General features: G+C 39.9%; 1 protein-coding gene across 2 annotated transcripts in view; it reads left to right on the plus strand.

Annotated features, from left to right (window-relative positions):
• The first annotated feature begins 5559 nt into the window (after positions 1–5559).
• MYOM1 (myomesin 1) overlaps positions 5560–15178 on the plus strand; it is a 104860-nt gene continuing 95241 nt past the window's right edge. The window contains exons 1-2 of one of the 2 annotated variants that reach the window (XM_045518896.2): positions 5560–5836; positions 9108–9432. In XM_045518896.2, the coding sequence (XP_045374852.2) occupies positions 9134–9432 (299 nt within the window). In that variant the 5' untranslated portion in view covers positions 5560–5836; positions 9108–9133. The remainder of the gene's footprint in view (positions 5837–9107; positions 9433–15178) is intronic. The other variant, XM_074352504.1, reaches the window with a different exon arrangement.

Consider the following 15178-nt stretch of genomic DNA (forward strand, 5'->3'; position numbering starts at 1 on the left):
TAAGGGTAACTATCTTATCTTATTTTAAAATTTATTTTATTAGTATATCAAGAGATTATTAATGACCTCAAGAAAAATAATCTCTGTGGCAAAGGTCAAAAGATAGCTCACACAGGAGGAAAACCAAATAGTTAGCTAACATTGACGGAAATGTCCAGCCTCACCATGAATTCACATGTACGTTTAAAAATAGCTATGTGATCTATCTTACATCTGTTAAACCTGCTAAAATAAACTAAATTATACATTCCAATATTGATGGAGCAATGAAGAAAGAGTACATTCATATTTGGTAAGTAGTGTTATAGATTAGGCTAATTATTCCAAATAGCAATCTCACAAAAATATACCCTTCTGTTTGTAGTCCCTTTCTGGGGAGATACTTCCCAAGGAGGGGATTGAAAGGAAGACTTTACTTATACAAAATATTTATAGCCCTCTTTTTAATTCAGAGGCTTTCATCATTTTAGAACTGAAAGAGACCTAGGAAATTACCTGTTCTAGTGGCTCTCCTGTCTTTTCCCTCTTCTCTTTTCTAGATTGTGTTATCAGGGAGCAGGACAGGAAAAGGTAGCTCTGTAAGCTTGTATCTGAAACTACTGTCTGAAGCCTTGTTTTGCTTTGTTTTTGCATCTTTGTTTTTGCTTCAGTGTAGACTAGGAGGAAAGGGGACTCTTAGGAAAGAAGGGAGAAGGAATAAAGAAACAGACATAACTAATTAATACTTGGAGACATATGCCTACCTCAAATATAAAAAGGGTATTACAATATTAACAGAACTGAAGAAGTGACAGAATTTTATCAGAATTGGTTTGCTTTAGTTATGAGGGAATGTTGTATACTGGTTAACTATATGATCTCTGGATCTGGGTTATCTGAATTTGAACCCTAGCTTTAACACATTTCAGTTGTGTGTCCTGGAATAAGTTACTGAACTTCTCTGTACTCAGTTTTTCTCATCAATAGTATGTACTTTATGGATTGTTATTAGGAATAAAGAAGTTAATACATATAAAGTGTTTTTAATACAACCTGGCAAATTGTAAATATGATGTAAGTGTTAGCAATACTTTTTGGTTAGTGTTTTGTTGCTTGTTACCTGCCACATCAAATTTGGTTAACCACGTAAGAAAAAGTAGATTTAAAAATTTAAGATGACATTATGCATACTAACCCCAAACTGGACACAATGCAAAGTCCATTCGTTGATGAACAGATAAGCAAAACATGGTGTATCTTTTAATGAAGCACTTCTCAGGAATAAAAAGAAGCAAGCAGCTGAATCATGCAACAACATGAATGAATCTCAAAAACATCTTTCTAGGGGAATAAAGACCCAGACACAAAAGACTACGTATTATAGGATTCCACTTCTATGAAATTTCTAGAAGAAGCTAAACTATAGGGACAAAAAGCAGGTGAGCAGTGGTTGCCTAATTGTAGAAAGGACCAAGGGCTAACTGCAGACTAACTGAGCGAACTTGTCCGCTGATGGAAGTGTTTTAAAACTGGATTTTGGTGATGGTTGCACAACTGTATAAATTTACTAAAACTGACCTTTACTCTCAAAGTGGTTGAATTTTATGGTATGTAAATTATACTTATATAAAACTGCTAAAAAGAAATTCGTAATAAGTTGAAAGTGGAGATTCATATCTGTCGTTTAGTCTGGTTCTCACTTAAAAAAAAAAGAAGAAAAGTTAATTGTTTTTGTAAGAATAACATATGTTGATTGTTGGGAGACAGTTCTTCATAGGTCTGTCGTGTTTCTGCACATCTTGCCTCTGGCTTCCTTTTGTTCCTGGTATCTTTTCAGGGATGTTTGGAGATAGAGATCCCTCCAGGGCAAAGGCAGGCACGCTTCCTCTCCAGCATAAGAAAGGGAACTGCCTCTGGAGCAAAGGGCAGGCATGCTCACTGCTCATTATAAACTGTTCAGGTTCCCTAAGCTCAAAATTCCACTCGTGTAATGCAACCGGGTGTGTGTGCAGGTGTCACCAGCCCTCTTCATGTTGCCTGTGGGGACTGGCGCTTGTCAGACCAGTGAAGAATATGCTGATACTCTGGCTTCTGCTGTTGTGTGAGTGATAAATTCCTTTACCTCTGACCCAGGAGTCTCATGTCTCATCAGCATCCGTGAAACTGTAGCAGATTAACTTGTTGGCTTGTAAGCAGGGTAAAATCTCTGACCCTTTATAGTTTTTTGTGTGTAACGTAAAATCTGCATAACATAAAATTTACCATGTAGGCCATTTTTAAGTGCACAGTTCAGTTTTTTTTATTTAAAAATTTAAAAAACTTATAAAGACTTTCTGTCTCTTTAAATTTAACTACACTAGGTACCTCATGTAAGTGGAATCATACAGTATTTGTCCTTTTGTGTTTGACTTATTACATTTAGCATGATGCCTTCAAGGTTCATTCATGTTGTAGCACGTACCAGGATGTCATTCCTTTCTAAGGCTGAGTAATATCCATTGTATGCCTTCACAGTTCTTGACACTAATTACTGAAAAATATACAAACAGAGGAAGAGTGTTTGGATAAACAAGGTGAAGGTTCTTGTGATAGGAAGGGAATTAAGGAGGGGAGAGAGAGGGCAACAGGTAAAGAACAGAAATTAATTCCATTTCTGCAGCCGCAGGTACAGCATTCTAAGGAAAACCGAGGCTACTGTGGGATCACGCTTCTGCTTCCTAGTGGCCTGGAGTCTAGTCTGGGGGACAGAGTGGTCGGCAGGGATCTGAGCAGTGGCTGGGACCCTATCCCACCTGCCTCTCTGCCAGTGCTGCACATCTCAGGGTTGTCGTTTTTCAGAACCTGGCTGTTGGCCCCAGCAATTCTCCCCCATCCCTAGCCTGGGCGGGGGCTCCTCACAGCCTGTAGGTCATGATGCAAGACATTGACTGTATTGGCTTAATTTGGCCATTGCCCAGATAACAGGCAAAATTTAGAACTAGATCTAATTTTAGATCTAGATCTAGTTCTTCTAGTTTAGATCGAGTTCATTTAATAACTAGATGAAATCTGGCTTTTGATAAGAGTCCTAGGGCCCTGTCTCAAGCCCTTCCCAACCATCACCTACGCCCTCTGCCCCTCTCCCCACTGCTCTACTCACAACCAATCTGAGACTCTGGCCATCGCACAGAGACATAAAGAACTGATTACATGCCGGAACATCTTTCTGGATTATTTTTAGTACAATAGGGGTTAAAGTCATAAAATGACACTCTCAGGAGAGAGCATTTCAGATGTGAGCTAGCAGGTAGAAGCAGAATTCTTGGAGCAAGGAGGATTTATTTTATTCCCCTCAAAATTGCTCTACATAGGATGTTGCTAATCAGCCTACAAACCAGGCAAGAAAAGAACAGCCACTTTTTGGATTGACAGCAGAGTTATTAGGGCTAGAAAGCACCTTAGAGATGATCTGGCTGAACCATTTATTTTATGGATGAGAAAATGAAGCTTCAGAGAGGAGAAATGATTTTTCAAAGTCACTCAGTAAACAACAGAACTAGATGCCATATGCCAATATGTATACATATATTTATATCAGGCAACTCTGAGACAGAAAGGGTACAATTAATTTATAACGTAAAAGAGCTCACTGAATAATCTAGCTAAGGTTTTCCTTCTGTTGAAAGCATCTTTACTGGAGAAGCTGCTTAGAATTTAGAAATTCTTGACCATAGGACCCGTGTCAGTCACTTTGCTTCCCTGCACATAGCATGTGCTTTGTGTAATAGGTGAGGAATGAGTGATGTATTAGATTTGCTCCTTTAATTCTTGTCTTTTAAAGGAGAACGATTCTTTTTGGTTTTGCATTGTGTGGATAAAACAACCAATCACATCTTCCTCGTATACTGTCTTCATCATTTCACCTATCACACTGGCCCAGAGTTATTCTTAAGTAATTTTTGGCTACTTTGAGGACATGATTTAGTCAGCTCTGGACCCTTAGGTGTTTCAGTGCCTGACATGTTAGTGGGTTTTCAGTCAATGCTTTATGAATTGAACTGAGGAAATAACAGGTCTTTCTTCTGTATTGTTGATACATAGGTTTTATTTGTTAACTAAAACCCCCAGCAACTTAAACAGACTTTCTTGATTTCAGTTGGAATTTAGTTTTCATTTGTTTTATTCACATTATTTCTAAAAAACATTTCTTCCTTTATTCCCTGATGTTTAGAATAATGACTTGCTACCAACTACTTAGTCTTCTACTATAAAACAAAAATTGTTAGCTCTAAAGCTGACCCTCAGTTATGAGTGGATACCTGTATTGCACTTGAAAGACCATTCGAAAAGATCTTGTTTCTTATAAACAAACCTCTCAAAGCCTCTGTTTCCTCAGCTATAGAATGAAGCTAATGATTCCTGCCTTACAGGGTATTGTGAGAATTAAGTGAGATCATGCATGTAAAGTGCCTATCAAAGGGTCTGGCAGTGTTAACTGTAGTTATCATCAAGAAAGGAATTATAAAGTAGGCTACAATATTGGGTCTGTTCAGTATTTTGTTGTCGTAGTTGTTGTTGGTTTTTTGGTGGGGGGAGGTAATTAGATTTATTTATTCTTCTTAGAGGAGGTGCTTGCGATTGAACCCAGGACCTCATGCTTGCTAAGCATGTGCTCTACCACTTAAGCTATTCCTGCCCTGGGTCTGTTCAGTGTTTTGATAGATGCAAGTGATCTGTATTTAGTTGGTATAGTATCACATCAGAACATAATCTGCTCAGTACATATAATCTGAACTATTATTACTATCAGTAACCATTACTGACATTTACTGAGTCTTTATCAAGTGGCAGTCGCTAGGTTGAGTGCCTTCTCTGCATTATCACATTAATCTCCATAACAGCTCCATAATTTGGATACTATCCCCATTTTATAGAGAAGGGAACTGAAACTTAAGGAGAAATAAGCTGATTAAGGTTACATGGTTTTAAGTGCCATCAATAGCCTGGAATCCAGGTCTGGTCTGAGTCTAAAGTGCCAGAGTTTATACCAGCTCTGAATTTATGACATAGTCTAAGAAACAAAGAGAATTTCTTTTTAGATGACTGGCCCTACTCTGACTTTGAGAAAGAGGAAGCATGTTGCTTCTCAGAGGCTTTGGTTAAAGAATAGAGAATCAAATATTCACACTTGAAGCTATCTATGACCTATTTTGTAAATTTTCCTGAAATAAGAGAAACAGTGACTGCGTAGTGTCAAGCCAAAATTTCCACCACGTGTGACCCACGTCTTACTTGTTTGCCTCTAGCTAACCTCATGTTCTTTTTTCACTTCGTGTCTTTTAAATGTATTGTACATGTGTTACGAACAGCACATCCAGAACCATATCTTGGCATTAAAATTCCATAAAGTCCATTCTGGGAATCAGATTACTACACCTATTTTTAGCTCTCAACACAAACTGCTCTTTCCATTACGCTTTGAAATATCCAGTGTTAAAATGATGTTGAAAATAACTCTTATAGCCAGATGAAAAACCTACACTTGGTTTAATCACGCTAGACCCATTGACTGGCATTAATGTAATTACACTACTAAGGCAGCTACCTGCCAGTGCCTCTCTCTTCCTCTGGGTTTAGGACTACCCTCCCCATTTGTTGCTATATTTATCTGCCTTCTTGGCCATAAAAGGCTGGCTGTGTCGCTCTGACATTCTACTGCCTGACCACATGCATTATTTTTGAACTGGCCCCCAGGGTCTGTCTTTAGCTCTGCCTCTTAACTTTTTCTTGGATTTGACCTACGTGGGTTTTTCATTCTCTCACCCAGCTCCACGGTCACATCAGAACATTTCAACCACCATCCCTCCTTTGGAAGCTGGTAAGTGTGACCTTGAGGCAGAAGAATGAACTTGGTATTTTACATGCTTAACAGCGCTGTGGTGTGTGTGGTTTCTTTCTATCTTCTGAGCTCAGCAGTTTTCTCAAAGAGACGTCAGAATAGCAGAGAAATAGGAAAGTGGAGGTCCTGGGAAGGAAAGCAAGTGGCAGGATGCCAGTTTGTGCTGGCAAAGCTCTTCTCTCAGATCAGTAGATTCTTTTAAAATTAAGCTACTATTCCTGGAGCTATAAGGAGAAAATGGCTGTCTAGTGTGAATCAAGTGCTCTTCCCAAGTTACAGTTCACAGGTTTGGTTGAAATCTGGAATGGGTGAGGAAACAGAAAATCCTGTGTTTTCTACCCTCCATAAGCCTACAATACTTCCTGATTATACATTAGATCAAAAGGAGATGATTTAACTCTGAAGTCACTAGTTTCCAGGTCAGTGATTTTGCTCTGACAACGCCATGTAGGTAAAGGTTAAGAGTGACTGGCGTGGTGATAGTCCTAATCTGCAAGTGGCTAAGCAATGTGTCAGAGGCAACATAGACCCCACAGAATGATCCTAAAATGAATGTTTTCTGTGAAGAAGTTTTATCAGCTTTTGGCCTCTAATGCCTGTATTAAAGTATCATATCACAATTACAGCCATGGAGTTACTATTCCTTCGTAAATTCCCAAATTATTTCCAGGAAGAAAACACATGTCTTAAGGGAATAGAAGACAACCAAACCATCTTTCCTCCCAACACACTCAAGCTTCCGTGTGTCTGGGGTAATCCTTGCTCATTTGATGAAGAGAAGGTAGTTGTACCTTCATTCCAGAGGTCAAAGCTCAGACAGTCAGCTCTGTTGATGTAAAGCCATAGCCTGTTTACTTGCAATACAATATCTATGTGCTTGCAATATTAAGTATTATTAAAAAATAAATATCTTGGGGGAAAATAGAAATAAAGAGAGTGGACAATAGAATTGGGGCAAGACATTTAAAGATTTGTGAAAATAATAGCATTTCAAGTTATTTGGATTCTGAGTTTAGCTTATAATAAATAGGAAAGTCAATCACTATTTATTTGGACATCATTCAAATAACATTTACCATGTTGCAATGTAGTATGTATCATTACAGAAACATACCTTTATAGCAGCCTGATATTATATAGTGCTATGTTAACATATTCGACCGTTTTGTTTTATCAAAATTTACCTAGTAATTGTTCATTACACCTGATAATTATCTGTATATTTTAGAACAGAAAATAGCAATCTATTTAAGGGTTGAAGCGAAGTTGCTTGCCGGTAGCTATTGTTTTCCTCTTAGGAAATGCCACATAGACTGATAGCTTCCATGAGCTCTAAGATAAATATTTCTGGAGTGAAGTTTGCTGAATTTCCTTCTCTAGGGAAAGCATGCTGATTTTTTACCTTAAATAAGCGGTAGACATAAACTTGACAAAAAGTATGGCAACTTTAGAATCATTCATTCCTCACTTAGAACTTTAAAAAAAATATATTTGGGAAAAATGAATACAACTAATTTTATTTGTAAAATTTAAAAGTTTAGAACATGCACAAAAATATTAAACATGGAAGCAGAGGCTTCGATAAAACTATTAGTTCATCCAGTGTAGGCTTCTGTCAGTGGGCAGATTATTTAAGAAAGAGTGCAACATGGAGTCTCCCCTCCCCGTGCTGGGCAGACCTACTTTGACTTTTAGTAGAACTGGTAGCTCCAGTTCACAATGAGAACTGCTACACCAATGACTGACTTTCTTGCTTCTTTATGTAGGAAGACCAGGATCTTTGATATTCTTAATGGGGAGCAAATAATTTTTCTGGTTTGACACAAGACCTTTTTGAAGTGTTTGTGAGATCTGAGGGAGCTTGTTATATGACAGTGCAGGCCTCCTCCAGGGCTCAGTCCTGCAAATTTCATTTTCATCTTTTTTTTTTTTTTTGGTGGGGGGGGCTTTGAATTCCATCCGTATGCTGGTGAGTCCTAAATGTAGGTCTCCATCCTGGACTTTTACCCTGTATTCCAGGGTCACACGTCCAGTTTCCCACTTATCAGCCCCACTTGGATGTCCAGCAGGTATCTGTCTTAAGCAGAGTGTCCAGACCAGTCTCCTGCTCTTCCCTCCGCAAGTGCTGATTTCTTCCACTCCCACTCAGTTAGTAGCAACGTCAGTCTTTCGATTACTCAGGCGGTATCCTTGGAGTCGTCTCTCACCCCTCTCTTTCCTTCACACCCTAATCCAGAACTTGCAGCGAATGCTGTTGGTTCTACCTGCAAAACACACAGAGTCTAATCACTTCTCACACTTCCATCACTACCACTATGCTCTCTGGCCCAGACTACGCAGTGGCCTTTATGTTAATTTGCTAGGGCTGCTGTAACAAAGTCCCATCGCCTGGCTGGCTGAAACAGCAGAAATTTGTCTTCTCGCAATTCTAGAGGCTGGAAATCTGAGATCCAGGTGTCAGTTGGGTTGGTTTTTCTGAGGCCTCTCTCCTTTGCTTGTAGATGGTCATCTTTTTGTGTCTTCACACAGTCTTCCCTCTGTATAGGTACATAGTTGTGTCCTAATTTCCTCTTTGTATGCGGGTGCCCCGCCCCAGTGCCTTTGCAATGGTCTTCCAGCCAGAACACTTCTCCCCAGATATTCTTATGCTCAGATGTCACTTTCATGCTCAGAAGGCATCCCTGATGATGCATCGCATCCCGTTTTCCTGCTTTATTTTTCTCCATAGCATTTAGCAAGCTCTAATATATACTTTACTTATTTTCTCTATTTGTCTATCTCCTGTAATAGAATATAAGGTTCTATAGAAGGTTATCAGAGCAGTGATTTTGTTTGGTTTGTTCATCACTGTATTTCCTGTGCTGCCATAGTACCAGGCCCAGTAATTATTTGTTGAATGAAAACCACATTGGCTGGACACAGACCCTCCATCATTACACACTCTCTCAGATGAAGCCTCTGTCAGAATGAAACACCAGAAAATTAGAAATATATACTATGAAAGGTCTGAGGGAAACGCACAGTTGGGCAAACTTATGAGACCTCCTGGATATCTTTTTTAAAGGCACAGTGACAGGAAGGAGTACATCTGGGCTGTGAAGCAGGGAGTTTACTGAGTAACCACCTAAGCTAACATTACATCTTTTTCCACTTACTCCCTGGGAGAGATACGAGTATTAATTTTTACACATTGGTTTAGATGACTTCTTCTCTAGGATTTGTTCACTGGAAAATTGTTGCTCTCTTGTAGGCTGCCTGATTCCCTGGGGGCACACGATGTCTCTGCCATTTTATCAGAGATTGCACCAGCACTATGATCTCAGCTACCGCAACAGGGACCTTCGCACCGCCATGAGCCAGTACCAGCAGGAGAAGAAAAGCTCCGCCATCTACACCCACGGCTCCGCCGCCTACAGCAGCCGCTCCTCCGCTGCCCACCGCCAGGAGTCCCAGGCTTTCAGCCAGGCGTCCACCTCCTCCTACCAGCAGCAGGCCTCCCGGGCCACCGAGTTCGCCCATTCGTCCGCAGTCAGTCAGAAGGCAGCCTCAGCCTACGATTATGGCTACTCCCACGGGTATGTCCAAAGCAGTCTCCTAACCTCAGGGCAAAGGTGCCTTCTCTCAACAGCCCTCCCATGTCACGTTTTCCTTTCTTCTTAAATCTAGCAGCCCTACATTTCAACCAGGTGTGGAGCCAGGCCACATGTTTGGGAGGCCTGGGACTTCGGTCTTCCTATTTCCCTTTCCCTCCCTCCTCTGAGTGTCACAAAGAGCTTCACAGCCACCTTGGGGTGTCTTGCTTGAATTGCCAACTGTGATATTGCTAGAAGCAGAGAAGTTTTGCCACAGGTTGTGTTCAACATTCAGCAGCAGCAGAGCAAGGAAGTATCATTTCAACACCCACAGAAGGTTTCTTGGCCCTCAGAATGTTTTGACTCAGTTGTGAAGCCAGTGTAGAATTTAAAATTCACAGACCACAGGAGCCCAAACTACAGCAGAGATGTATTTTATTCTTTCGATATCTGAAAGCCAATATTAAAATTCCAAGCTATTATTCAAGCAACAAATATTTTCTTTAGGTGGAGCATTTCATAAAAATATGACCCTGTCTCAGACAGCCTAAGAATATCAGGAACAAACCTGTATTCCGACAAAATTAGATTTACCCATTGCAATGGGAGAGACCACACACCAGAAGGAAAGAGAGAGTTGCAGCAGGATTCTAGGAAGAGTAGAGTTTAGATGCAGGTCTGGTCTAAAAAGTGGACGCAGTGTTCTGTTTCTTTGGAAACAGTCAAGTTGAGATAAATGAGGATGGTTGTATCTGGAAACCTCTTACGTGGAGCTCAGCACCTGGGCTGGGAACTGAGGCTTCTTCCCTGTGTCAACAGCAGCTGAGGGCCTCCAAGCAAGAAGGCAATGTCTCCTTCTTACTGGTAAAATTTCAAACAGCGAACGTACTGATAGTCTTTGATATTAGAGAAGAGAGCTTCTCGGTGAGTCTACAGTCGCTCAGAGGAGGAGGTTTTCACAACCCTCTACTGCAGCAGTGTCCCTGGGAGAAACGTTGCCTGTGAACTTCGCAGTTGGCTTCTCTGTGTCTGTTGTTCCAGCCTGATGAATTCTGGGCAGATAGTTATTTTCTCAGTACAAACCAGTTTTTATCTTCTCAACATCTAGAGTGAAACATGCCACAGGGATTAAGAAACACTTGCAAAATTCATGTGATTTTATTTAAAAATCTATCTATAGTCCACAGAAAGATTTGCTGAACTTCTAAATGTAAAAATTCCTGGGCACTGTGGTCAGTAACCACCTGCTCCTCAGATCTTCTCCATCTGGTGTAGGTTGCATTGTTTGTTATAAACATATATAATTTTACTTCTTACAGAATTTGAGTCCACAAAATATCTGTCAGGGCAACTCGAGAAGGTGTTTGTTTCTGGGAATTAAAAACAGTTATTGAGGAAATAATGCAGTGGCTTGTATGGATAGAAGTGACGACGGTGTCTGAAGGTAGAAATTCCTGAATCCTTGTGGGGTTTGAGCGGCACCTGATCCAAGGCTGTGATTCTTGGGCACTGACAGTGACCTCCTGGGAGCGTCTGCATACTCAGTAACAGAGCCAGAAATCGCGAGGGTTTACCTGGAATGCATGATGGCAACACCCTGAAATTCCACTTAAAATGGAATGGGGTCGTTTTGCAATTTCACTTTCATGGGCCATGTGTGCCATGGGATATTCAAATTGGCTGCAGATATGGAAATACTGTCCCTGAAGAGGTGAACCCACTTCTTTTAGCACATGTTTCAAATGACCTGCCTTCCAAAGGAAAGTCGGGTGGAATTAGCACCCTGCGTATGTGATAGTCTCATTTCGTTCTCCTGAAAAATGTTCCATAGATATGTTTAAGAACTTCATTTAGGAAAGCATCTGTCTTGTAATAAAGAGGATTTACCTTTTAAATATCCATTTTCCTTGTCTGTCTGTGCTGAGTCTATAGAAAATGGGTATTTTTATTACTATACAGTTGTTTGTAACTCCTTGTGTACTTATTTCATTCCCCCAAAGCTATAGAATCTATAGAGATTCATGAATTTGTATTTTAAAGGCATCTTTGCTTCTTTGCTAAGTTTTATGTTAAAATTAGTTTAGTTTTATACAAATTCTTCTTTTAACCATGTACAGTATTCATATTTATTCACAATCTGATATCTTATATCAAATATTAGTAATTGAACCCTTCAGCATATTTATATTTTATTCGGGAAAAACTTGCTCTGTATTATTTTTGGAAGACTTAGACATTTTAGCCAGAAAGAGCCTCAGATAATAAACTTTCTAGAGGAAGTGAAACTGTTATTATTTTTCTATGTTCAGCCTCACATCTTGTTCCTTCTTGCTATAGAAATATTTATGTAGGTGGGTAGGCATTTATTAACGGTTTGCTGTGTTTGAACAACTCCACTTCTTAGTAGGAATGTTGACCTAGAAACAAGAGAGGGAAGAAAATGCCAGTGTTTTTTCCTTTGTGTCATGCGATGTAAAAGAAAAGAAAGCTAACCTAATCCCAGGGGTATTTTAGTTTTTCTTTTTTTAGACATAGAGCTGACAGGTGCAGATAATATTCTTTGAACGTTTCAAAATCTTTATAATTCCTCCAGGTTTTTTTTTCTTTCTCAAAATGGAGCAGCTTTTCCTTGCTAAATGGAATATCTCTCTTTGGGTCATGAAGAGTGTTGTTGATTAAAACTCATGTAATGTTGGGAATGCAATTCTGTGGAGTGTATGTAAACACTCAGCTTGATCTATTTTAGCCTCTGCTTTGTAGTTAGATGCCCAGTAGTAAAGTGGAAACTATGGAGATTTATATGTGCTCAGGGCTTGGCTGACCTCAGTTAGTCTTAAAAACAATGTCTTGTTGAGCGTCAGTGTGGTTTTAGCTCAGATCGGTTACCAATTGCACTCTGAGCCAAGGGTTATAAAATAAATTCTGAAAGGCTTATTCTAAATGCCTTTATTCTTAGTCACAGTGGGGGGAAAAGCCCCTAAATTAAAGAAAGTAATTCAGGAAAACAAAATGATACAAGATTATTGTTTTATGCTAGTAATTTGCAAATACTGTCAGGGATTAAAGGATAAATGGTGCTCATGACCACTTTGCAACCATGAGGCAAGGGTTCTTAACAACTATCCATGAATAGGTTTCAACAAAGTCTTGATTGATTTGAAATTATGTGCAAAATTAGGTGCAGGTGAGAAGTTTTTTTTGTTGCGAAGGACCCTAGCTTTCATCAGATTCTCAGAGAGCTCTGAGATTCAGCAAAGGTCAGAACAACTGCGCTAGAAAGTCTGCATGTAAAAAACAGACAGCCCAGGGTGTGACCCGAGGATCCTTTTCTAATTATAAGGAGTTAGGATGAAATACGGCAGATGTTTACAGGGAATGTGGTCTTATGGAAATCAGGGTACCATCTTTTCTTTTGAATAAGCTGAATCACACATTAAGCTGGGAGTAATAAAAGAAATATTTTATGGTACTTGGTAGGTAGAAATGAATAACTTCCAAAAACCAGAGATCAACACAGCACCGTTCTTGGGTGGTGGAGGGACTTAGAGCTGTCCCTCAGCCCTCCTTGGTAATGGTAGACACTTGATTGTCTGAGTCTAAACAGACTACAGTTCAGCCCATAGGATGTAATTCAGCACAACATTCTCTATACCACTTTACAATAACTCTAAGAAGTAGAAATTACATCCTCATTCTAAAAATGAGAGAATTAGAGATCAAAGAGATTAAATGACTTTTCTTCCTCACCCTAAGGAGTGGTGGAATAGTGACTGTAACCCTCATCCTACCCCAAGTCCCCCACCCTTTCCACAAGTACCCAGTGCGGGGTATGGTCAGCTAACTCCCCTTGACCACGTGACTGCCGGATTTTTCTTGAAACATCATTTGAATTATGTTTCCTTTTTTTTTCCCCTTCTCCTGGAGCAGGAGTATATAGGGTAGGAATAGAATGAGTAGCCAGAGGTGGAGGAAGGGCTGTGCAGTTCCCCACTGCGCTCAGTGGTGAAATATTAGCTCTGTCCATGGCTGGCCGGGCGGGGGGTGTAACGGAGCTTCCCCGCAGAGGTCTCTGAGCTCTATAAGCCCATGGGAACCATTGCTACAGGCTTGGCCTTTTCTGCAGCAGCCTTTCCAGATGAAAAGGCAGAAAGCAGGAGCACCTCTTAAGAGGAAGGTAACTCACATTCACCATCCGGTCAACCCTAATGACCATCCTCAGAACGGGGTGGGATGTGGGTTTCTGGACTGCCTTGTAAATAAGTTAATAATTCTTTTACCAAGCCTGGACAATTTTCAGTCCACAGACTTAGACTATATAAGACACTTCCTGATACTATCATGAGGTATCCTGTATGTAACGTAAATAATGCAAAGAAAGAAAGAAAGAGTAAAGGATAGTTATTTATTATGACACTATGTGTCAGTAAATTTCAAGTGTGATGTTGATCAAACTAAATTCATGTTTGTATCATTTAAGAAGTTTTTTCTGGAAAGTGTGTTGGCAAAAAAAGGACTTAAATCCTCCTACTTATCCACTATCTTTGATGTTCTCCTGAAACTTCCGTTTAACTGTTCAAATTGAGAAACAGGACGATCACAAGGTCAGCAGAAATGTTGAGGCTGACATGATACCCATATCAAAGGAGGAGGTAGAACAAAGCGGCTGTACATCCAGTATAACCTCTCACAAAAGCCCAGGGAAAGTGTGGTCTTTCAAGCTTTGCAACAGGGAGAAATTGCACTAATAGGAAAGTAGAAATGCGAAATAAGACTGCAAACTCCAAGCACTTATTCCTGATCCTCCAGAGGGTTCTGAGATGGAACTTCTCCTCTCTGAGGAGGAGCAGCTGACAAAATGACCACAGACAGCCAAGAAGGTCAGTTTTCTAGATGCTGACCGATAGGTCAGTAAAACCACTGCCTTTTCCTTCCTTCTGGGAAACAGCTGAGCATTTTATTTATATTCAACAGTGCTAGGTTGTAAACACACAGGAAGATGCAGTTTTAAAGGAGAATTGTTAGAAAAATGAAGATGAGTTCAGCTCTTTTGTGGCCACTCTGTAAAGCCTAATGGCAGCTCATAGATAAGTCAGCCATGGAAGTAGAGTTCTATTATTAAGCTTTTGTACGCACCACTGTGTCATCCTGTGACATCTTTCAATGTCCAGCTCTTCCATGAAGGATTCCCTGATAACCCTAGACAGAAATTATCTCCATGCTTGTGAATTCAACTTTCGTTTCTCTAGTTTTTCTGCTTTTTTGCCTGCCTTCCTTCTGTTCTTCCATCCTTTCTTCTGTGATTGACATGATACAACATGTCAGGCCTGGTAGCATTTACTCCCCTACCAGATGGTAAAGCTCTCAGAAAACGAGGGTCTTTAATTTATCTAATTTATCTTCCTATCTCCCTCCCGCTCCAGTGTCAAACACAATTTTGCACATAGTGGATACAGTATAAGTTTTCTGTTGAAAAAATGAAATCATTATAGAAAGTTAAAAATAAACCTGTGAAAATTTCAGTGGTACTCTAACATGCAATACAGTCCAAAAGGCTATTATTCAATATTTGAAGTCAACCTTCTCCTGCTCCTTCTAAAATATCAGCCGAATATTGTGCTAAGTGTATGCTTAGTGTTATAGGAGACTACTCAACTCTTTTCCAAAGTGGCTGTACCATTTTACATTCACATACTTCATGTATAAGGATTCTAGCTTATCCACATTAGTTATTTTCTGTTTTATTTATTAT

This window comes from Camelus bactrianus, chromosome 24 (genome assembly GCF_048773025.1).
Source record: "Camelus bactrianus isolate YW-2024 breed Bactrian camel chromosome 24, ASM4877302v1, whole genome shotgun sequence".
Taxonomy (NCBI): domain Eukaryota; kingdom Metazoa; phylum Chordata; class Mammalia; order Artiodactyla; family Camelidae; genus Camelus; species Camelus bactrianus.